General features: G+C 37.9%; 2 protein-coding genes and 1 non-coding gene across 3 annotated transcripts in view; 1 reads left to right on the forward strand and 2 right to left on the reverse strand.

Moving 5' to 3' along the window:
• Nucleotides 1–78: 78 nt before the first annotated feature.
• On the reverse strand, nucleotides 79–169 carry TRNAY-GUA. The gene is given in 2 exon segments: nucleotides 79–114; nucleotides 133–169. It is a non-coding gene; the product is annotated as a tRNA-Tyr (tRNA).
• A 6088-nt stretch (nucleotides 170–6257) lies between these two features.
• On the reverse strand, nucleotides 6258–8814 carry LOC109163579. The gene is made up of 4 exons (XM_019312327.1): nucleotides 8805–8814; nucleotides 8303–8435; nucleotides 8147–8193; nucleotides 6258–6802 (listed from the first exon to the last, which is right to left on the reverse strand). Exons 1-4 carry the CDS (start codon nucleotides 8812–8814, stop codon nucleotides 6258–6260), a joined length of 735 nt encoding a protein of 244 aa, XP_019167872.1.
• LOC109163642 (FAD synthase-like) overlaps nucleotides 7587–24593 on the forward strand; it is a 30312-nt gene continuing 13305 nt past the window's right edge. Inside the window, exons 1-2 of the mRNA XM_019312387.1 lie at nucleotides 7587–7597; nucleotides 16356–16366. Coding sequence (XP_019167932.1) covers nucleotides 16362–16366 — 5 coding nt within the window. The 5' untranslated portion in view covers nucleotides 7587–7597; nucleotides 16356–16361. The remainder of the gene's footprint in view (nucleotides 7598–16355; nucleotides 16367–24593) is intronic.

The raw sequence follows: 24593 nt of genomic DNA on the forward strand, positions 1-24593 counted from the left end.
AAAATGTTGCAGAATTTTGGGAAATTATTTTTAAAAAGAACTCTCCGAAAGCTACTCATTATATTTTTAAAACAGAAGTCCGACCTGCCGGATTCGAACCAGCGACCTAAGGATAGCTTCGGGTTATACCAACTACAGTCCTCCGCTCTACCAACTGAGCTAAGGTCGGATTGTGCTCTAACTTGCCGTAATAAATTAATATTATCTAAATTTAGACAAACTGGCGAAATAAAAAGCGAAATAACACTTATAAAATGTAAGAGCCGAAACACAAGGAAAATGCAATTTATATCATGGATCAAGGTCCACATAGCATATGGACCCTAGATCAAAATAATGAGGTACAAAATTTTATAATATAAAACACAAAATATCACAACACAAGACACATACACATGTTATATATTTATTTTTCTTTTTTCAAATCTGATTTATATACACAATTTGTGTTCATAGGTACAGAATTTCACAATACAAGAAACAAAAATTCATAACACAATTACTAATTTGTTTCAGGTACATAATTTATACTCTAAAAGTACAAAATTTTATAATAAAAGACAAAAAACTCATAATATAAGACACATACATATGCACCAAGGTTCACAATGCAGTGCGAACCCTGGTCCATGGTATAAAGATTGCAAGGGAAATGTATAAATAAGGAATTGCCTCATTGGAGTTTTCAAAATAGAAGAAGTTGAATAACATATTGCAACTTGTGGAAAGAGGAGAAAAAAATAGAATTGGTAAAGTTAGGAATTTTGGTTAAAATCTAATTTTTTGGAGTTTCGCATCTTGATCTAAAGTGTTTTTTTTTTTTTTTTTTTTTTTAAAATTATTTTGACCTTTATAAACACATTTTGAAGGTGGAAAGATTTTTAAAACGAAGAAACATTGCCCATAGAATTCCATGCATCATAACTGATGTACAAGCAAGGCTACATTCAAATTTGAGCCATTAGAAATTGGTTTGGATTTGTTGAAGGATTTAAGAGGTAGCTTCTGTTTATTTTGAATATTGAATACACAGCTTCCATATTGAGTGGCTATAAATGATAGATTTTATTTATTTATTTATTTTGGATACGAGAAAAGACAACATGAATTACACAAAATGTGTTTGTGCTACTCTAATAATGTCTATTCTTAAAATAAATTACATGCAGCCAGAGGCATCGAATCCAAGATTTGCAACCCAAACTACACACTATCCACTTGCTCTATAAGTGCTAGGGAGGAGGAGTCCATATATGTTAACATTTTGCGAGATTTTACTACAATGAGATAGCTATGAAATGATTTTAGAGTTGTGTAATATAATGTGCATGCATACACAATTTTCTTTCTTGAGATCGAGTTTAAGTGGGTTGGGAAAAATAATACTAGCTGGCCGGGGAGAATGTCTTGCAAAATTGTCTTTAGTAAAGCTAGTTGCCTAATGTGGTGTTGGAGGATAAGTGTAATGAGTTTTGTTGGCCTAGGAAAAGAGGTATAAGCTAAATGTTTAATTTGGATCTTATCAATGGAAATCAAGACAAAATCTTTTAGTAAGATAGAGTAATTAATTAAGTTAATAACTCAAACATTAAAGTTAACATTAACATGAGTGTGAGAGGATAATTGGGGTAGTTGGTTGCTATTGGTGGGTTATGCATGATTCTCAAGGAGAAGGGATTTGTAGATTTTAGTTTAAGTTGAGGTTTAAACTTTGGGCTATATATAATGGATTGGCTTTGAGTTGGGATCGATGATGTAGGGATGTGGAGTTTGAAAGTGACTCACTAGCTAGTTTCGGTGGATAAGATTTTCAGTGGTGGTAGTGTGGCAAACCACACGTGCATATTATTATTGGGGTTATTTGTTAGTTGTTACGGTGGAAATGTAGGTAAATGATATATTTGATTATTTAGTCTAATATGAAGTTTGTGTTTAGGAATGGAAAATATTATATTGTATTCATTATACCAAATGAACATATATATTGTTAGACTAAAGTATCACATGCATCATATAATACGTGATAATAGGATCGACTAACCTCCAGCCATAGTTTTTGATACGGTTGAGCGATCCGGACTGCTGCAGAGATAACGAGTATTTTGTCTCTCACTTTACTCAGCTCTCTCTAGATGGTGTATGAGGTATGTATTGTGAGCAGTGAGAGGACTAGTGACCTTATATAACCACTGGCCATCATTGTGGTTGATTGTCTTTAGGTCTCCTAAACCCTAACCAGACTCCTAATCATAATGGTAGTCTAGCTATTAGGTTATTAGTGTTGCACCACACATCAAATACTGAATATTATCATAACTTATCCTAATGTTATAATAATAGTAACGGATAAATGTTACATTCTCCCACTTGGTGCAAGCACTACCACTCAATAACAGAAATACACCAACCATAATGATATGTTCTCATTAGCGCGAGTAGCATCCATTATGATCAAATGCAAACTGTCATTGAGCACTTAATTAGGAAACAAAACCCAACGAAATAAACCCTATGTTTATTCCAAGTCCCTAAAGTACATTTTCTCATTAGTATAAAGTAAATGAAGGTGTACACACTTAATTGAGAAAACGTCTGAATGCCAAAGAATTTTATTAAAACTGAATGTATATATACAAATTACAAATTGGACGAAAGTCCCATTTTCTGAATCAGATCCTTGAACTTAAATGGTGGCATGCCTTTAGTCAAGGGATCTGCTAACATCAACTCAGTATGAATGTGTTCAACAAATACAACTTTATTGACACGCTCCCTAATTGCTAAGAACTTGATGTCGATGTGCTTAGTTCGACTTCCACTTTTGTTGTTCTTAGCTAGGAAGACTGTAGTTGAGTTGTCACAGTAGACTTTCAATGTCTTAGATATAGAATCCATAATTCTAAGCCCAGAGATAAAATTCTTTAGCCAAACACCCTGTGAAGTAGCCTCGAAATAGGAAACGAACTCGGCTTCCATGGTAGAAGTAGCTATTAAGGACTGTTTAACACTTCTCCATGAGATAGCCCCACCGGCCATAATGAAGACGCACCCTGAAGTTGATTTTCGAGAATCAACACAGCCAGCGAAATCCGCGTCTGAATAACCGACAAGATCTAAATTGTCCGTCTGCCTAAACCCAAGCTTGTAACCTTTGGTTCCTTTGAGATACCTTAGAACCTTCTTTACAGTTCCCCAATGGTCTAACCCCGGATTGTGTTGGTAACGCCCTAGCATTCCAACCGCAAAAGCAATATCCGGCCTCGTACAGACTTGAATATATCCAAGACATCCAACTGCTGCAGCATAAGGGATGTTCTCCATGGATTCCTTCTCCAAATCATTTTTCGGACATTGGTCCAAACTGAATTTATCCCCCTTAGATATGGGAGCAGCGTTTGGTGAACAGTTTTGCATATGAAATCTCTCTAAAACATTGTTTATATAGGTTTCTTGAGATAAACCCAGTATACCCCGGGACCTATCTCTCTGAATTTTAATGCCAATAACATAAGAGGCATCACCCATATCCTTCATATCAAAGTTCTTAGAAAGAAATTGTTTCACATCACGAAGCATCCCCTTATCATTGGTGGCAAGTAAGATGTCATCCACATATAAAACAAGAAAGCAAATTTTACTCCCACTCACCTTCTGGTATATATAGTTATCTGAGCGATTTTCAACAAAACCAAATGAAGAAATTACCCCATCGAATTTGATATACCATTGACGGGAGGCTTGTTTTAAACCGTATATAGATTTCTTAAGCTTACATACTAAATGCTCACCACCCCTAGAAGAGAAACCTTTAGGTTGTTTCATATAAACCTCCTATTCTAGATCACCATTTAGGAAAGCGGTTTTCACATCCATTTGTTGCAACTCAAGATTAAAATGTGCAACTAATGCCAGAATGACCCGAAGTGAATCTTTCTTTGATACAGGAGAAAATGTCTCCTTGTAATCAATTCCTTCTTTTTGAGTAAATCCCTTGGCAACAAGCCGGGCCTTGTATCTCTCAATGTTGCCTAATGAGTTTCTTTTAGTCTTAAAAACCCATTTACAGCCAATGGCCTTGGTCCCATTAGGCAACTAAACAAGATCCCAAACTCCATTGTCCTTCATGGAATTCATTTCATCTTTCATGGCTTCTAACCATAAGTCAGACTGTGCACAATTTGTGGCTTGAGAGAATGTTTCAGGATCATTTTCAGCCCCTATGTCAGATTCTTGTAGATACGAAACATAATAACTAGGAACTGCTGATCGCCTTATCCGAGTAGACCATCTTAAGGTTGGACCCTCATCACCTTGTACAGGCTGCGGGGCAACTACCTCTTCAGGAACTGGTGGCAGTTCTTGAATCGGTTCAGTCTGCATCGGCTCAGAATCTTGCTGTATATCCTGAGTTGGTTCAACCATTGGTTCGAAATCTAGTTCAGGCGGTTACTGTAAGTCCTGAACTGGTTCTTCCAAAGGCTGATCCTCAACAGTTTGTGGAATCTCAACGGTAGGTGGTATATCTGCAGGCCGAACTAAAGGAGCACTGCGGATAAGTACAACCCCACCAGATGACGTAGAAGGTCAAGAGCCAATATGATCGAAGGAAGGAACTAAGTCCTTAAACCGATCACTCCCACTAATCGAGTCATCTTCAAGAAATTTAGCATTCCTCGATTCCACTATCCTAGTAGTATGAGATGGACAATAGAACCTATAACCCTTAGAAGATTGTGCATATCCAATAAAGAAAGCACTAATCGTCCTTGGGTCAAGTTTCTTCTCGTGTGGGTTATATATCCTCACCTCAGACGGACATCCCCAAACACGCATATGTTGCAAACTCGGTTTCTAACCTTTGAATAACTCAAACGGTGTCTTAGGGACAGCCTTGGTTGGAACACGATTTAATATATACGTTGCCGTCTTAAGTGCTTCATCCCACAACGACTTAGGAAGCTTAGAGTTGCTAAGCATACTCCGCACCATATCCAGAAGGGTCCGGTTTCTTCTTTCAGCTACACCATTTTGGTCTGGAGAACCAGGAATGGTGTATTGGGCAACAATCCCATGCTCTTGAAGAAACTTAGCAAAGGGACCAGGTGTTTGTCCATTCTCAGTATATCTACAATAGTATTCACCACCCTTATCAGACCTAACTATGTGTATTTTCCTGTTACATTGGTTTTCAACTTTAGCTTTAAATGATTTAAAGGCATCCAATGCTTCATGTTTATGATGAAGTAAATACACATAGGAAAATCTTGAGAAGTCATAAATGAAGGTGATGAAATATTTCTGACCAGGTATTGTCATATCAAGACAACATATGTCAGTATGAATAATTTCCAACAACGTTGAACTTCTATTGGCACCTTTTTTTGACTTGTTTGTCTGCTTACCTTTAATGCAGTCAATGCAAGTCTCAAAGTCAGTATAGTCTAGAGTAGAAAGTACTCCATCCTTTACCAACCTTTTAATACGCCCAAGGGAGATATGACCTAATCTCCGATGCCACAACATTGAGAATTGTCGTTAATACTACACCGTTTGGTGCCGTTTTGAACATGTAAAGAATTGTAAACTGAATCATTCTTTAATTTAAGACGGAAAAAACCATTAGACATTGTACCAGTACCAACACAAGTAGAATAACGAAATAACTTGAAATCATTGGCATTAAATTCAAAAGAATAACCGAAGGGTACAAGTCTAGATACTGAAACTAAGTTCCTAGAAAAACTAGGAACATAAAAAGTCTTTTCTAACGTCAATACAAAGCCATTGTCCAAAACTAAATTGCAAACTCCGACAGCTTCTACTGGTGACGCAATCTTGTTTCCAGAGAAGATGCTACACTCAGTTCCCATTGGCTGTCTCAGTTTTGTCATATCCTGCAAAGAGTTTGCAATGTGGATTGTTGAACCAGAGTCAACCCACCAGGAATTAGTATTAACTTCTGACATGTTATATTCGAAACAAACGAAAGAAGATGAAATGTTACCTTTTTGGGACATCCATTTCTTGAACTTGATACAATCTTTCTTCATGTGTCCCTTCTTTTTGCAAAAGAAACACTTTTGTATCTTCTTAATGTCTGCTTTAGGGGTTAGTTTCCCCTTAGCAGTCATGGTAAGTCCCTTAGGTTTTCCAAACATTCTTTTAGGCCTTGTTGTGGCCATTAAAGCACTTTCCCCAAGCTCAGTTAAAAGCCGTGTTTCCTCTTGAGTACACATGGTAATCAATTGATTGATAGATCATTCATCCTTATGTGTATTATAGGAAATTTTAAACGCGCTATATTCCTGAGATAGGGTATTTAGTGCGAAGTGCACCACAAAGGCATCTGGAAGAATAATTTTCAACTTCTTCAATTGAGCCGCAATGTCCCTGAGCTGTAAGATGTGTTTTCGCGTTCCCTTGATAGTGGAAAGACGCGTATTGATAAACTGCATTATCAGGGTACTTGCCAGAGATTTGTTCGCGTCAGCAAATTGATCATCGATGGCCTTGAGTAATGGCTCAATGTCCTCAATATCATCGACGGGACCACGAATCTCTCTGGCAATTTTAGACTTAATGAGGAATACGCCTAAGCGATTGGTTGTTGCCCATCGCTCGTATAGCGTTTTTTGTTCCTCAGTGTTTTTCGCAGTAAGCTCAGCAAGCTTCTCAATGCGAAGAGCATAATCAAACCCTAATATTCCTAAATTCAATAGAATAGCGTCTTTCCACTCTTTGTGATTATCATCATTAAGGATAGGAATATCAATAATTATTGATTGAGTGATTGGAAGAGTGACTGTAAAAGAAAATTGAAAGCTTGGTTAGAATTTTTTTCGAGGCACAAAATTAGAGAGAGATACTGAAATACATAATATTACCAATGTAAAATTATGCAAAAGATAAATTCGGATGCCATAAAAATTGCCTGTGGGCTAAATTTTTACGCATAATGAATTTACCAAAACTGAATGGTGGAAACGGAATGGGTGCGATTTTAAATTTTCCACCCTTAATGGCAAAACTACCAAAACTATAAGCCGATACATAATCCCTGTGGGCAAATTATGATCATAGTATGGTATTTCATCCTAATTAACCCTACAAATATAACAAAATTGCCTGTGGGCTAAATTTTGTCATATCACGCAGAGTGAATTACAATATTCTTGCATTAACTTTATGTGAGTAAAACTCAATATGTAATTTTGGAAAAATTAAAGATGATGTGGCTACTCTTTAATTAACCAAAAAACATAATCACATTAGCAAGAAAACCTAAAAAACAAACAGATTAAACCAAAATATGATAGACAATCCTTAGGTATACTCTTAGGAAAGTTGGTCGAGACGAAGTTCGGTTAAAAACCAACTCCTTAGACAGAGTAGCGTCGCAAGGGGACTAATAGCAACAAGGCTTTTAAGCCAGGGCCATAGAACTAGTATTCCTCCCCAAGAAACTTCCCTAATTCATGTGTTCTCATTTTTGAAGTAAAATCGTTTGAGAGATCTAAAGAGTAGTTTCACCTATGGATAAGGCTTTGAATAGGGTAAACTACGAAGAATTGTTTATGTACTTTATGTGCTTTAGGAACTTTATAAGAGCACGAGTGGAGTAATGACTGAAGATTGAGTAATAATATGCATAATCTAACCTGAAAGGCACTAATTCACCTAAAATGCACTAAATCATGCATAGCATATAATTTAGACCTAAAAGGCTCTAAATTTTTCTTAATGAACATGCTTTTCTACAGGCATAATTATAACAGTCAAATAATTATTGCAATAAAGAGATAAATAGCATGCTCAGATTATGCATATTACTCACAAAATACTCCACAATTAAATTGTAACACTTAATACAATTTAATCTGAAACATTATTAAATTATAATTCAACTGAAAAATTAAAACTGAATAATTATTCAAAGTTGAATAATAATTTAATAATAGACTTAATAAAAAAAATTCAATTGGATAATTTAATTAGAAGAAGTCCAAATACGATGAAGATGTAAATCTGAATGAATTGTCCAAATATCAATTCAGGTTTGACCCAAAACCATAACAGGCCAAGATTTAATTAAAAAAAAGAATTTTTTTTTTATGATGAGCCCAAGTCTGGCCCAATTGGGCCAGACCTGGCCCATTTAGCTTAGCTTCATTCATCATCTTCTTCGTGTAAAAGCTACAGCAGTAGACCATGGACACCAGTGACGAATAGATGAGCAGAAGCAATTGCCGCCGGCATCGTCTGAAAGGAGTGAAGGCAGTGCATCGTCGCTGGAAAAAAAAACCCAGCTCCACTGCTGCCATCCAACCTCGACGCAACGCCGATGCCACTGCCAGCTGTTCGTAGCTGCATCGCGAAACCGCTGCCTTTTGCGTCACCGTCCGTCTCCATCACCGGAACCCTGTTCTTGATGGCAACTGAAAGGACAGGACGACCAGAACCAAATTTATTGTTTGTTCGTTGATGAATCGTCGTCTCCAACCATGAACAAAGGGCCGACGATGTACTGAAGACCGGCGAAGCAGAAAATATTATCCAATTTTAATTTTTTTGTTTTTAATACTTAATGCGAAAAAGAAAACACCAAATTTCCAGCAACCCAGATAATTTAATTGCGAACTCAAGAATATTCACATAATCTCAATTATATAACAAAGTATATAAAATATGCAAATATTTAAGCAATTAAAAAAAACTAGGTAGAGATTATTTATGGCGACTGATACCAACTGTTAGACTAAAGTATCACATGCATCATATAATACGTGATAATAGGATCGACTAACCTCCAACCATAGTTATTGATACGGTTGAGCGATCCGGACTGCAGCAGAGATAACGAGTATTTTGTCTCTCACTTTACTCAGCTCTCTCTAGATGGTGTATGAGGTATGTATTGTGAGCAGTGAGAGAACTAGTGACCTTATATAACCACTGGCCATCATGTGAATTTATACAATCTTGCGTGGACATTGATTAGTGAATATTCACTTTTAATTTTGATTTTGATTCCATGTTCAAATTAAATGCTTCTTAATATTTTTAATTCATGCATTATTTAAGTCTTAACTAGAAGTGGAGAGTGATTTCATATTGGCAATCCAAAGAATTCGTGGATCTAGTGATCATTACATGTATGCAACCAATTAATTAATTGGAGCCACATTGGAGAAGTTCAAATGAAGAATTGATCTTGTACTTTTGTACACATGCATATAAAAAGTAATAAGTGTGTCAATTGGCTTATGGATAACAACAAACTTCTTCTTAGTGTGTTTGGAAAACATTTTAATTTTTAGAAAATATTTTCTTTTTCAATGTTTGATTGCATTTTAGAAAATTATCTCGATATGTTTGGTTCATTTTTCAGAAAATGAACAAAATTATAAAAATTAAGTATTTTAATTGTTTCGTTTAAAATATAACAACATTTATTATAATTTAATAATAATTATAATAATAATAATAATAATTGCTTCTAACAACATTCACACCTCGATCAACAATATCCATTCACAAATTGCTTATTGTTATGTGAATTTATATAATCTTGCGTGGACATAGATCATAATACAAATTAAACTCTACAATTAAGAAGATAGAAGAGAGAGAAGGAAAAGTAAAATGATAATTGATATAGATCATAATACAAATTAAACTCTACAATTAAGAAGATAGAAGAGAGAGAAGGAAAAGTAAAACGATAATTGATATTGCTTAGGGAAATATACGTGAATCTTCTTATTAATTCCATCATCAACAAACTTTACATTTACAATATATATATATATATATATATATATATATATATATATATATATATATATATATAACAAATACTTCCTATCAATTAGGAAGTGTAACTACCTCTGAAGCATAATGGCAACAGACTTGGCCACAGACTAAGTCTTCATAACACTCCTCCTTGGATATTATCTTCTCTTGATCATGCCTCGTTAAAAACCTTGCTAGGAAAAACCCTATGGGAAAAAACCTAGTCAAGGAAAAGAGTACATGATGTATGTATAGTCATGTGTTATACAAAGTTGCCTCATTAAAAACCTTAGACTAAGAAAACTCAGTGGGACTTAGCTAAGGAAAAGAGTACAATCATAAACTAAACATAAACTTCTGGGCATAATCTTATTGACGTCACTATACTAAAATCATGCCTCATTAAAAACCTCACAAAAAAAAAAAAAAAAAAAAAAAAAAAAAAAAACCTAGTGTGAAAAACTAGTTGAGGAAAAGAGTACATAATATGTGTATTCATGTATTGCGCTAGCTGCCTCATTACAAAACCTTTAATTAAGAAAATAATATCAAAAACTTAATTAGAGGAAAAAGAGTACATTGGTCTTCAAGACCTAATCTTCCGGATTGATTTAAGTATAATCTTCAGGATTGATTCAAGTCTGATCTTCAGGATTGATTCAAATGAATGACACTCCCCCTGAAGATAACAATCTTCAAAATCTACACGTTCTAATATAAAGAAAACATTGTTCCAAAATAAGTGTAGAAAAGAAATATGGTACATTTTTCAAGATTGTCACTAGAGTGAATTATTCTGTAAAACATCTTCGTGGCTCTTCTAGAGCTAACATGAGTTGCATTTTGACACTATATATACTTTGTTGAGTATTCATAAACATTCACATTTATCATTTGTACAACATATTGACTGAGATAATAAACAAGCATAATAATACTCAGTCAATAAGACCATTGAAAATTTAATACCATACATGCTACAATTTTCATTTTCTCATTTCGGGGATTATAAATCCATCGGGAATTTCTATAAATATTAACTGCACATTTATTATTATTCTGCCAATGGTATTATATAGCAGAACTTAATGCCACTTATCGTGGGAGAGTATATTTGATTAGAATCAAAGGGTCTCTGCGTGAACCCATAAGCTACAAACTCGCTTTACATCATATCACCCCATTATTCTTATTTCTCTTTCGTGCATACACTCATTTGTAACCTTCAAGGATAACGCTCAAAGGTGTATTATTATAAAGAGAATACATTCATTTTAGCGAGTCGAGCTATGCCTTAATTGCTCCTTTATATGTTAAATAGTCATGACACTTCTGGTGCCTAACTCTAGATCCAGATTATCATAAAATGAGCAATTTGTAAAGGCAATTGTGTTGTCGACAACTATAATATTTTATCATAATTTTCTCCCATATTAATAGGATTCATGCATGGAAATTTCTAAATCAACCAGATTATTGTCATTTCCCAAAGACATTTAGATCTGGCCGTTCCGCATTTCTACTATTATATTTGTTTGGTGCACCTATAATTTTACTAGGGTTTTTCTTCATCTGAGCGAATGTCTACGGGACATGATTATTCAAGGTATTTTCAAGAGTGACAATGTTTCTTTACTAGATCTAGTATTATGATTCTTATCACTTACACCGATAGATCTCCTGCACTTCTAGTGTCAAGGATTATCAGTAGATATATTTGGTCCAAGTTAGGGAAGGTGCATGGGACATTGTCACTCTTTTATGATCAATAGATATATTTGGCAAATCGGTTATCTCCTGAACTTCCAGTTCAGTATAACTAGTACGTGTATTTAAATAATGATTTCATTTTATGAAATTTCTCGGCATTCCATTCCCCTATATTTGGACTCTTATAATGGGCTATTGGCTTTTAGCCAACAGACAGAGGTTCATTTGATAGCCCTTTTAGAGGTATGCTATGGTGGTGATATAAGCAATCCTACAGGGATTGATGGATAGGTAGACCATTTTTATCAAAAAATCATTATTAAGGTCCATTCTAACGGGTGACTAAGAGAATTAAAACCCTCAGTCTACCGTCTGGGCAAATATATATCCTCAAAATTGAGAGCTATAATCAGTGCTATGAATTTGTCTTCTAGCAGGATGTAATATTTATGGCCTATTGCAAATAATTGTTATGCCACATTTTCTATTATTATATACACATAGCCACATTTTATAAGAAAACAAATCGTGACAAAAGTAATTGTCATGTGTTAACCAACACACTCACTGAACAATGTATGCAAGTGTGTCACAACATTATCGGGCCGTTTACTAACTGAAAATTTCCAAAAATTTTCGGAAACTGGAAAATAGAAAACAGAAAACATGTTTACTAACACAGTTTTCTATTTTGAAAACTGAAAATAATTTCTGGAAATTTATGAAAAACTGAAACACACTTAAAAACTGTTTTCGAAATGGAAAACAGAATCATCTATCATCTATTTAGTTATATGTCAGTATAACCACATTACTATGATTACATTCATTATCATCTTATTTTACTTATCACCATCTTCTATCTTTTCTACTTACTTGACTTATTTAAACATAATTTATTTGCTTACACTTTAAAGTTAGACATTATTTACACTATCAAAATTAAGAATTAAACTCTATATAATGTTTTAGATTTTGATTGAACTCAATAGATTATTAGTTTGAATATTTTTAATTATGTTACATTATAATACAAGTTCGGTCTAGATATCGAATATTGAAATCTCACATATATTAGAATTCAAAGTAAAAGTTATATATTCATATACATGTCATTCAAATGAATACATCCAAAAAAATATTTTAAATATTAGCTCAAAAAATATTAATATTATCTCAACTAAATTTTAGGTGAAAACTGAAAAATAAGAAAACAGAAAACAGAGAACAGTTTTTTGTTAGTAAACAAGTTTTCTAAATAGAAAACAGAGAATGAAAAACAGAGAATGAAAACTGAAAATTAGAAAACAGAAAACAAAAAACAGTTTTCTGTTAGTAAACGGACCCAATATATTTCAATTAAGCTCTCAAATTCTAGGCATCCAGTGGATTCAAATGCACATGACATAATTATAGTTTAGATTATCACAGTTTGAAAATATGCCCAGAACAGATATCTTCATAGCATTTAAATGAATATATCAATAAAATGATTTGAGAATAAAATTAAATATTCAGAAGGTAGATAGCCATCATGAATTAAAACATATTCATGTCCAAAAGGGATTAGAAAACTACTAATAAAATATTTGTAATGTTGGATATCTCGTTGGTAAAATCGAATAATAACCCCACAAAAATAAGGATTATTATTTTCTGTAGAAAAAAGGGAAGGAAAGATGATGAGATATGCTCGTGTTTGGTGTAGGGTTTTTAGCAAGAGTCAAGCGATCACTCTTTCCTTAAAACCTTATTTGATACCGCCCACAAGTGCTAGGAGCATTGTAGCCTAGGCTTCCCAGGATAAAACTTGCTACTCTCCAGTGTATGAGCACCCAAACTAGGAATCCGGCGAACTAGAGCAACGGGATGAACACAATTAGGCTAAGAAGAGAGTAGAAGCAGAGAGTTTTGAGGCTGGAAAATATGATTTTCTACATTATAAAAATCTGCTGCTCTATCCTCTCTTATATAGGGGTGAAGGAATTCAATAGCATTCAAAAATGACTTTAAAACACCCATGTAACAGCACCATTAACCTGAGAATTAATTCTGTAATTGGAACTGTACAGGCATGTACCTGTACCGTTCCGAAAACGGTGGACGTTATTGCACCGGTACGTACCGCTCGGACGACTTCGGCGCAACGTAACGTTTGATTCGCACCCCCCCCCCCCCCCCGCGCGCGAGAAAAAACCTCTATGCTATACAATTTAATAAGCCTAAAAAGAGCTCTTGTGTAAATAGTAGGGCAAATCCTCTTTCCAAACCAATGTGGGACAAAAGCTTCACTTTTTCCCTTCATTTTTCCAACTCAAATGGGTCTACTTTGAGAATCAATATCTCATTCACCCATTATCTGTTTAGAGCGTACAATATATCAATCTCTTCGTCTCACTACGAAGAACCCGAATCCACTTTGACCCGACCAAAATCAGCAGTGGACCCCGCTGATAATTGTACCACAACATAGCCACTTAACATGTTATTTTATGCCATTTTAAGCTATTTTTTCCAACAATCCCCCACATGAATGAAAAATTGATTTTCAAGGTATTTTGAAATCGGAAACAACTGTGTTCAACGGTCGATCCCAGCATAGGATAGGTAGGGGTACCGCACCCTTTGAACCTTTCCTTGTGAAGATATGTTTACCCTACTGGCTATATGGTAGAACGCGATGTCTTTGAACCGACTGTCGTTTGTGTGACGATGACATATCTCACGCAGGAACCTCCCAACCGTGCTTTGTTCTCATGAGTGTGCCTGTTTTGGTCGTGGGTCACCATTCCTGGTTCTGCAAGAGTTTCTAAAGAATCGTGCCCATCAATTCTCCTTTGAAGCGACCCTCACTTCTCTCTTACATAGGTGATTCTTTCTCGAGTATCCCGCATACTCACGCATGTCAACCGACATTTGAATCATTAAGCATCAACGTGCTAGCCTCTTGCGGGAGTCGCTGTTTCAACGAGGAGTGGTAGGGAGTCTGAGACCCCCACAGTGACACGCTCCGTTCCATAATTTAGTTTTCCCATTGAACCTAGGTGCTAGCTAGGTTGGGTATCTACTATAGAACTTTTTAGTCCAAGGGCTTTAGACCCATTCCTCGTGTCAACTTCTCCACAACTTCTTTGCTTAACCCTTTGGTCAGCGGATCCGCTATATTATCTTTTGACTTTACGTAGTCAATCGAGACAACACCAGTTGTGAGAAGTTGTCTAATGGTATTATGTCTACGACGCATATGTCTAAACTTACCATTATACATATGACTCTGTACTCTCCCAATTGTGGTTTGACTATCGCAATGCACACATATTGGAGGTACAGGTCTTTCCTAATTCGGAATATCCTCTAGAAAATGGCGTAGCCATTCAGCCTCTTCACAACCTTTGTCCAAGGCTATCAGCTCAGATTCCATCGTGGATCTAGCTATCACAGTTTGCTTAGAGGATTTCCATGCGACGGCTGCACCAGCTAGTGTAAACACGTAGCCACTCGTGGACTTAGAGTCCTTAATATCAGATATCCAGTTCGCGTCGCTATACCCTTCAAGTACAGTGGATATCTCTCGTAGTGTAGTCCAAGGTCACGAGTATACCTCAAGTATCTCATAACCTTTACTATTGCCTTCCAGTGCATAGCACCGGGATTACTCGTATATCTACTGAGTTTACTAACTGTAAAGGCAATATCCAGCCTAGTACAGCTCATAAGATACATCAAACTACCAATAACCCGAGCATATTCCACTTGTGAAATACCTTCTCCATGGTTCTTGGTTAGATAAATGTTTGTATCTAATGGTGTTCTAGCTAATTGATCATCATCTTTGTTAAACTTCCCAAGGATTTTGTCAATATAATCTGATTGACTCAACACGAGACCATCAGGTCTTCTAATGATTCTAATCCCGCGGATTAAATCAGCCAAACTCATATCTTTCATGTCAAATCTCGCATTCAACATGTTTTTGGTAGACTTGATCATCCAATCGTTACTACCTACGATGAGCATATCATCTACGTATAAACAAAGAATGACATAGTCGTCTATCGTTTCCTTAACGTAGATGCATTTTTCACTTTTGTTTATTTTAAACCCATTGGTTAACATCGTATGGTCAAACTTTTCGTGCCACTACTTAGGCGCCTGTTTCAAACCATAGAGCGATTTAACCAAGTTACACACTTTCCTTTCTTGGCCCGGAACCACGAATACTTCGGGTTGTTCCATATAGATTTCCTCATCTAATTCGTCGTTTAGGAAAGCAGTTTTAACGTCCATTTAATGAACTTCCAAGTTCCGCAACGCGGCTATGGCAAGTGTCATCCTAATGGAGTTTATTCTCGTTACGGGAGAATATGTGTCGAAGTAATCAATGCCCTCATGTTGCCTGCAACCCTTGATTACAAGCCTAGCCTTATACTTCTCGATGGAACCGTCCGGTTTCATCTTCCTTTTAAAGACCCACTTGGATCCTAAGGGTTTACTACCTAGAGGAAGATCAACGAGTTCCCAAGTGTGATTCTGTAAAATAGAATCCACTTCACTCTTTATAGCCTCTTTCAACATTAGTCCTTCCGTAGAAGTCACGGCTTCTACATACGTTCGGTGCTCGTTCTCTATCAAACAAGATAGAAAATCGGGTTCATTTTCTAATAAACAAGTTAGAGTACCCGAATCATACTCTAACAAGTAAGTTAGAAAATCAGGACCAAATGATTTTTCAACTCTCGCCCGCTTACTGCGTCTCGGCTCGAGCTCGGGTTCTTTCTCAGATTCCCCACTATCATTATCCATAGTTTCGTCAAATGTCCGTTTTGATGTACTCGGTCCCTCATTGGACCTACAAGGAAATGCATTTCTTGATTCTATTATCATGTTCTCATGTACGTCCAGATTATGGGACTCGTGTACTAAGAACCGATAAGGACTAATGTTTTGTGCATAGCCAATAAAGATACAGTCCACCGTCTTAGGACCTATCTTTACTTTCTTAGGTGTTGGCACCAAAACTTTGGCAAGACACCCCCACACTTTCAGGTACTCGTAGGAAGGTTTCCTACCGTTCCACAGCTCATAAGGAATCTTATCGAGCTTCTTGCGGGGTACCTTATTCAAAAGGTAGTTACTTGTCAAAATCGCCTCACCCCACATACCTTGAGGTAGGCCTGAGCTTATAAGCATCGCATTCATCATATCCTTCAATGTACAATTCTTTCGTTCGGTAACACCGTTCAATTGAGGTGCGTAAGGTGCCGTATGCTCGTGTATTATACCTACACTTGCACAGGAGTCACCAATCGGTGCTTCGTACTCACCACCTCTATCGCTTCTATCCTTCTTAATTCTATGATTAAGTTGGTTTTCCACTTCATTCTTATAAAGAACGAATTTATCAATGGTTTCATATTTGCTCTTAAGCAAATACACATAACAGTATCGTGTGCTATCATCGATAAATGTGATAAAATACTTATTACCACCTCTCGTTTGTATCGATCTAAAATCGCACAAATCACTATGGATTAATTCTAGTGGTTCAGTTTCCCTTTCTACCAATTTGAAAGGTACTTTCGCTAGTTTTGCCTCAACACAAATTTTACACTTGTTATTTGTGTTAATTTGAAAGTTAGGAATATGGTCTATGCTAATTAATCTGCGTATAGAATTAAAATTAACATGACCTAGTCTACCATGCCACAAATTGGAAGACTCAAGCAAGTAAACAGAATTAATTTTGCTTTTATTGATAACAGGAATTACACTGAGCTTAAAAAGCCCATCAGTTACATATCCTTTACCAACAAACATCCCTAACTTAGACAGAATTACTTTGTCTAACTCAAACACCATGCGGAACCCATGCTTATTCAGCAGGGAGCCAGACACAAAATTCTTCCTCAACTCAGAAACATACAGCACGTTGTTCAACGTCAGTTCGGGAAGTCATCTTCAGAATGCCTTCCACAGCAGACTGAGCAGAGTTTCCCATCCACACCTTTTCACCCTCAACGGTCTCAAAGGTTTTGAACATCTCTCGGTTGCAACACAAATGCCTGGTTGCACCAGTGTCGATGAACCACTCACGTGGGTTAGAGCCCACGAGGTTCACCTCGGTCACCATAGCCGAAAGGCTAATCTCGACCTCCTTCTGATTACTCTCTCTAACAACGTTGGCTTCAGAACTCTTATTCTTCTTCCTTGGAGCTTTGTATTCAGACACTCTGTGGCCAGGCTTGCCACAATTGTAGCATTCACCGAGAAACTTGTTGTTGGTAACGCCACCTTTCGGACCTAGATATCGCTTATCCTTCATGTTCCTCTTGGAGCTTTTACCGTGCTCCACAACATTGGCCTTAGCGCCATCAATGATAAGAACTTTCCTATCATTCGTCATGTTCCCCTCTTCAATCCTGAGTCGCTGGATCAAGTCCTCCAGGTTCATCTCCTTTCGTTTATGCTTAAGGTAGTTTTTGAAGTGCTTCCAACCTGGAGGTAACAAGTGGATCATAGATCCTACTTGGAAGCCTTCACTCAGCACCATGGCCTTGTCACGGATCTCGTCGAAGATTAGTTGCAAATCTTCTACCTGACTTAGCACGGTATACTTCCAAATATTTATTTAATTATAAACATCGGGCATTAACTTATTCGCGTAATGCGCGTGTAAAACTAGTACAAATACAAATCTAATAAGAGCTAATAAAGTTAGGTGCTCAACGGGAACAAAAAAAATGTTGATGTAATTATTTGTTGAAATGAATGGTTCATATTATTTTAATTTTAGTATGTTTTTTTAATGATTTTCCTTATTTACCATCTATTATATTATTTTCTTCCCTTAAATAACCATGCATTGTGTTAGTATAAACTTTAGTAAGGGAATATTCCGTTAACTATTTATTATTCTTAACTTACTCATTAATCTACAATCTTCTAAAATTCTAATAAGAGTCAATAATGTTAGGCCCTTAACTGAAAAAAAAAATGCTGGTAGTATTGTTTCTTAAAATGAATGATTCATATTATTTTGATTTTAGTATTTTTGAATGATTTTCCTTATTTATCCTTTATTATATTATTTTTTCCCTTATGTTATTATTATTATTATTATTATTATTATTATTATTATTGAATAATTCAAAATACTTTCCTGAGACATCGACTTTGCGAAATCTCAAGAGAGTGGGGGACTGGATGATGGATATCATACTAGGCCTGGGCCACATGGACCGGCCTAAGAAAGCGGTTGAATCAAGAAAGCCCAAGAAAGATACACAACATGGAGCAACCCAAGAGTTTGTCAAGGACTGGGCCTGTTATTCTCAATATAATTAGAATTGGACTCATTATTTCTAGTATATAATAGAATTAGGTCTCATTATGTAACTAAGACTCCCAATATGAGGCAGTCTAGAATTCGTATTCCTTGTAGAGCTCTAGGCCCAAAATATGTATAAATAGACCTCTCTCAAAGAGGAAAGGGGGCAACTCTCTTAGCATTCATGAGCAATATTCATCAATACAAAGTTCCTATATTTTCTCCATATATTTCTCCTATAGTTTTCCTATATTCTCGTTATTCTAACGGTAGTGTTGGCCTGCCGTTGGCTGCCCAAAAGTCATAAAACCAACATTGGCGCCGTCTGTAAGGATCGATACGAAAAGTTTTCGCTCGTTCCTCAAATCCCTGAAAGCATGGTAACCACACGACGAAATACTAGAACTAGCCGACCGGTGACTGGACTCGTCAGAAATTCGAGAGAAACCCTCAGTCGACCCCCCTCGCAGGTACCATCCGGTCGGCAGATTCCCCTTGAGGGAGACTGAATTGGGAGATCCCCGAGAAGAGGAGGAGATCCACTCGAACGCACGCACACCAGCCGTCGGCGTCCCACGGACCCAGCCAGTGGAGCTCCCATCCGAGATAGTGGAGGCCGCTGCACGCTTCTTAGAGGCCCTACATTGCGGCCAGAACACGAGGGCAGAATTCCCAGAACCCTCCCTTATAAGACACCACCCAGGTTGTCGGCGCAAATCAACTACCTGAAAGAGTACAGAGATCGGCTCCTACCCAGGGACACCATCGCACGATCTCCATTCTCAACCGTATAGGGCCTCCAAATCTACGGACAACTGTCCCACAGCCTGACCTGGGAGACACCCCGATAGAAGGCCCGCAGCAATGATCCAGACACAACCCCCAACGACGAGTTGAGGCCACCCAGGCCGCTGGTCCTCGCACAGAAATGATGAGGGTAGGAGATCGCGAAAGGGAAAAAATTCTGCAAGACATGATGGAGGGCAGCGGAAAGACTCCCGAACATAGCCAGAGGAACTGAAATCAAGAGATAGCGGAACTTGCCAAGGAAGTAAGAGACCTCCAAAGAAAGGTTGAAGGTGGAAGAGACCGGCTAACCGCTCCATCTCTGTTATCTGCCAGTCCATTCTCTATGAGGATCCAAGAATATCGCACACCAAGAGACTTCAAATGCCTGATGATGCCTACTTACGATGAAATGGAGGACCTCAGCAATCACCTGGTAGGCTTCTAGGCAAAGATGATGGTAATAGGGGCAGAAGACCCCATGTACTGTCGCGCCTTCTTCTCAACCCTGGGAGGGGCAGCGCAACGATGGTTCCTATCTCTACCACCGCGGTCCATCGACTGCTTCGAAACCTTAGCCGAACAATTCCTAACCCACTTTGCGAGAAACATGAAAACAAAGAAGCACTTCATGGATTTGACCACCATTCAACAAGGAAAAACTGAGACACTAAAGGAATTCTTAAAAAGATGGTAGAAAGAGATACAAAGAGTAGAGGACTTGAACAATCGAACGACTCTCGCTTTGTTCGTGGAGGCCCTAAGATCAGGTGATCTGTTCACCAGCCTACGAAGGGAGACCCCAGAAACGTATGCACAGGCCATCCAGCGGGCCAACAAATACGCAGAAACAAAAGAGGCTTTGCGACAAAAACGAAGGCGAGAGGCAAAACGCCACCGTGATGAGGCAAGAGTGCGTCCAGCGGACCGATCGTCCAAACGGGAAGACAGACCCAACATTGACCGAGGGCCACCCCCCTCAACATAGAGCAGTCCCCGCCTTCAGACCCAAACAAGTGCATGAGGTTCGACTGCCCCGCCCAATGGGGAACAAACCGAGAAGACGCATTCAAGGTATCGCAAGAAGCTCTATTAATTGTTGGGAAAATAATCTCGTGCAATTAGTTACTATGTACAATAGACTATTATATTATAGTATCGTAATAAAGCTATTACTTCGATTTAAAAGGGTATCACGCTTAGTTACCTCCTCGAATGTCTTCAGAATTTTGGCACATAAGTTGGACAGACGGTATAGGTGGACTGGTCACCCTGACTAGTCACCCAAACTGGTCACCCCGACTGATCATCTAGGCGGACTAGTCATCTAGGTTGGTCATCCCAATACTCAGGGGTCGACAGACCTTCCACCACTCAGCGGTCGACCCATCTTCCCACCAAATGGTGGTCTATGGAACTTCTCACTTCTCAATAGTCGACTCGTTTTCTCACCCCTCGATGGACAGTTCAAAACCAGATCACGAAGCAGTAATCAAATTATGGTAAAACAAGCAAAGATGACTGTCAGAAGGATGAACCTGACAATATCAGGTGAAGGAAAGTCTAATAGATGACAGGGTGTCGGGGCTAAGGGGTCTAGTGTAGGGCCTAGGGGTTATAGGAGAGAATTCTAGTCGGTATAAAGTCTAGTGTAGAGTCTAGGAGTCATCAAGGTATAAAGCATCATCGACAAGAAGTGGTTAAAGGGAGTATGAGACATCATAAATCTGAGAACGAGAGACATTCTCAGGGAATATTCGGTGGATGGGCATACTAGCTGAGAATGGAAGACGTTCTCAGAAAAGCCATTGGCGGAGTGGCATATTGGCAGAGAACAGGTGACGTTCTCAAAAATTATTCGGTGGTTGCGTATACTGGCTGAGAACGGGATACGTTCTCAGAAAAGCCATTGGCAGAGTGGCATACTAGTAGAGAACGGGCGACGTTCTCAAAAATCATTCGGTGGTTGGGCATACTGGCTGAGAACGGGAGACGTTCTCAGAAAAGCCATTGGCGGAGTGGCATACTAGTAGAGAACGAGCAATGTTCTCAAAAATCATTTGGTGGTTGGGCATATCAGCTGAGAACGGGAGACATTCTCATAAAAGCCATTGGCGGAGTGGCATACTGGCAGAGAACGAGCGACGTTCTCAAAAATCATTCGGTAGTTGGGCATACCAGCTGAGAACGGGAGACGTTCTCAGAAAAGCCATTGGCGAAGTGGCATACTTGCAGAGAACAGGTGACGTTCTCAAAAATCATTCGGTGGTTGGGTATACTGGCTGAGAACGGGAGACGTTCTCAGAAAAGCCATTGGCGGAGTGGCATACTGGCAGAGAACGAGAACGTTCTAAAAAATCATTCGGTGGTTGGGCATACTGGTTGAGAACGGGAGACGTTCTCAAAAATCTTTGGCGGATGGGCATACTAACTGAGAACGGGAGACGTTCTAAAAAAAAAAATCTTTGGCGTATGGGCATACTGGCTAAGAACGGGTGACGTTCTCAAAAGCCATGGGTGGATGCATATACTGGTAGAGAACGAGCGACGTTCTCAAAAAAAAAAAACAAAACTTTGGTGGACAGATGAGCATACTGGGTGGATGGAACTAGATAAAACTGGAAATAACATACACAAAACAAAAAGGAGCAAAGAAAAAAGGAACAGAAAAATGAAATAGGCAGAATAGAAATTGCTATTTACAAAACCTAGTTGTACAAAAAAAAAAATGTTACATATCATCTAGAAAGCAAAATCATGGCTAGAAGCATCCCCTTGCTCAATCCCATTCTGGAAACTAAAAGAATCTGCAGACAACTCATCCACACGTATGCGAAGATCCCCCACCTCAGAAGAGCACGCTCGATAAGTCCCAAAGGTCTCCATGCCAACTGAAATGGCCTAATCACGGGAAAAACACCCAGTAAATCACAAAGAAGAACAAAATTGAAGAAAACTTTACGACCAAAGAAAAGTTATGGCAGATGCTAACTCACCCGATGAAGTTGAGCAGTCATCCACCTATGAAGATCGTTTTCAGGGCCTGCTAATCAAGGGGAAAAATAACACCATTGGCCCGGGGAGGAGGAAGTAAATCGAAAGACCCCCCACGGGTTTCTTACCTTTATCCTATAGAGTTGTTACCGAAGAGCATTGGGGAATTGTGGGCTGAGCAGCCTGTGACCGGGCCTAGCAACGAAGTTGCTCACGAAGAAGCTGCACGCGAGAAACCATCACAATAGTTAGACAACGAGTGTGCGAAGTAGGAAAAGCCTCAGCCTCTGGATCAGACTCCCCAACATTGGAGCCGTCCCAGGACAGAATAAGGTTTTCCCAAAATTAGGCCCTCCCAAAAAAAAAAGAAAAAAAAAAAGAGAAAGGAGACAGAAGAAGGTATTCCCCAATAAATAAATAAATAAATAAATATATATATATATATATATATATATATATATATATATATATATATATATATATATATATATATATATTTGTGTGTGTGTTTTAAAAAAAAAAAAATGGACGCTGTTAACGAGGTCAGATCGATCGCACAAAGCCTGGTCGGCAGCGACCGACCGGCATTGTTACGGCCCGCCAGTTTGGCCAGCCACCAGGAACCGCGGGACTCTTTTCCAAAAAAAAAAAAAAAAAAAAAAAAAAAGAGGAAAGAGATCGGAATGTGCAGTAGTATGAACGGCAAGATTAAAACAAACAGCATAAATGTTTCTACATATGAGGTTGAATCCCGGGAAACAAAACAAGAGACTCAAGCAGCACAAGAAATCCCGTTGGAAGAAATGATACGCACCAGAAGGGTCCGCTGTCGTCTCTATTCTGGGAGCTAACGTCGTTCTTCACCGCCGGGGGAGGAAGAGAAAAAGCCTGAGAGATGCAAGGAGGCTATGATACTTGATATTTGTTTTGTCTCCAGCAGACTATATTAGAGGAACCACCGTCATCTGCTCCACCATAACGAGACTTTGTGCCCCTAGCACTGCATAGATGCCCGGCGATATGGAGATGCCCATGTATCACATAGAGCAAGAAGCATACATTGGTCAGTGTTGCGTGCCCTTAAAGCTCAAGCCAACGCCATTGCTTGGGAGCAAGAAAATTTAATTACTGAACTTGAGAAGGAGTAGAGAGAGAGGAGTAAGGTGATGAGTTACGTTATCTTCGCTGAGAAATATGAAACTCCATTATCTATTTCTACTTGCTTGCATCTCTCTCTTTCGCCAAAAATTACCCTCTGCGAGGGGATATTTGAATACACAGTGTATATATGCGAAGACCGCTGGTTACTTTGCAGATCCTATGAGCTTATGAATACGTTTTAATACACTCTGCAGGCCTACATATTTCTTCTGTTATTTACAGTCTTAGGCATCTCATATGTCAGCACATAAGAATGCACATAATCCACTAATTTGTCTTTATATATATATATATATATATATATATATATATATATATATATATTCAACTACGAAGAGCTACAGGCATGTGAACTTGTTGTTGTTGTTACTACTACTATTACTATTACTATTACTATTACTATTACTATTATTATTATTATTGAATAATTCAAAATACTTTCCTGAGACATCGACTTTGCAAAATCTCAAGAAAGTGGGGAACTGGATGATGGATATCATACTAGGTCTGAGCCACATGGACCGGCTTAAGAAAGCGATTGAATCAAGAATGCCCAAGAAAGATATACGACATGGAGCAACCCAAGAGTTTGTGGGCCTGTTATTCCCAATATAATTAGAATTGGACTCATTATTTCTACTATATAATAGAATTAGGTCTCGTTATGTAACTAAAACTCCCAATATGAGGCAGTTTAGAATTTTTATTCCTTAGCTTGTAGGGCTCTAGGCCCAAAATATGTATAAATAGACCCCTCTCACTGGGCAAATTATGCTGTGCATCCGTATGCACCTTGCATGGTGCATACGGATGGAAAAACGAC

Source organism: Ipomoea nil, unplaced genomic scaffold (assembly GCF_001879475.1).
Source record: "Ipomoea nil cultivar Tokyo-kokei standard unplaced genomic scaffold, Asagao_1.1 scaffold3030, whole genome shotgun sequence".
NCBI lineage: Eukaryota > Viridiplantae > Streptophyta > Magnoliopsida > Solanales > Convolvulaceae > Ipomoea > Ipomoea nil.

What these genes read in the sequence shown, in the direction of transcription:
- LOC109163579 (XM_019312327.1), bottom strand. An exon ending in GATGGCAGCAGTGGAGCTGG is followed by an intron (nt 8,194 to 8,302) that starts GTTTTTTTTTCC and finishes CTACTGCTGTAG; the next exon opens with CTTTTACACGAAGAAGATGA. An exon ending in AGCTAAGCTAAATGGGCCAG is followed by an intron (nt 6,803 to 8,146) that starts GTCTGGCCCAAT and finishes TTTCTTTTACAG; the next exon opens with TCACTCTTCCAATCACTCAA.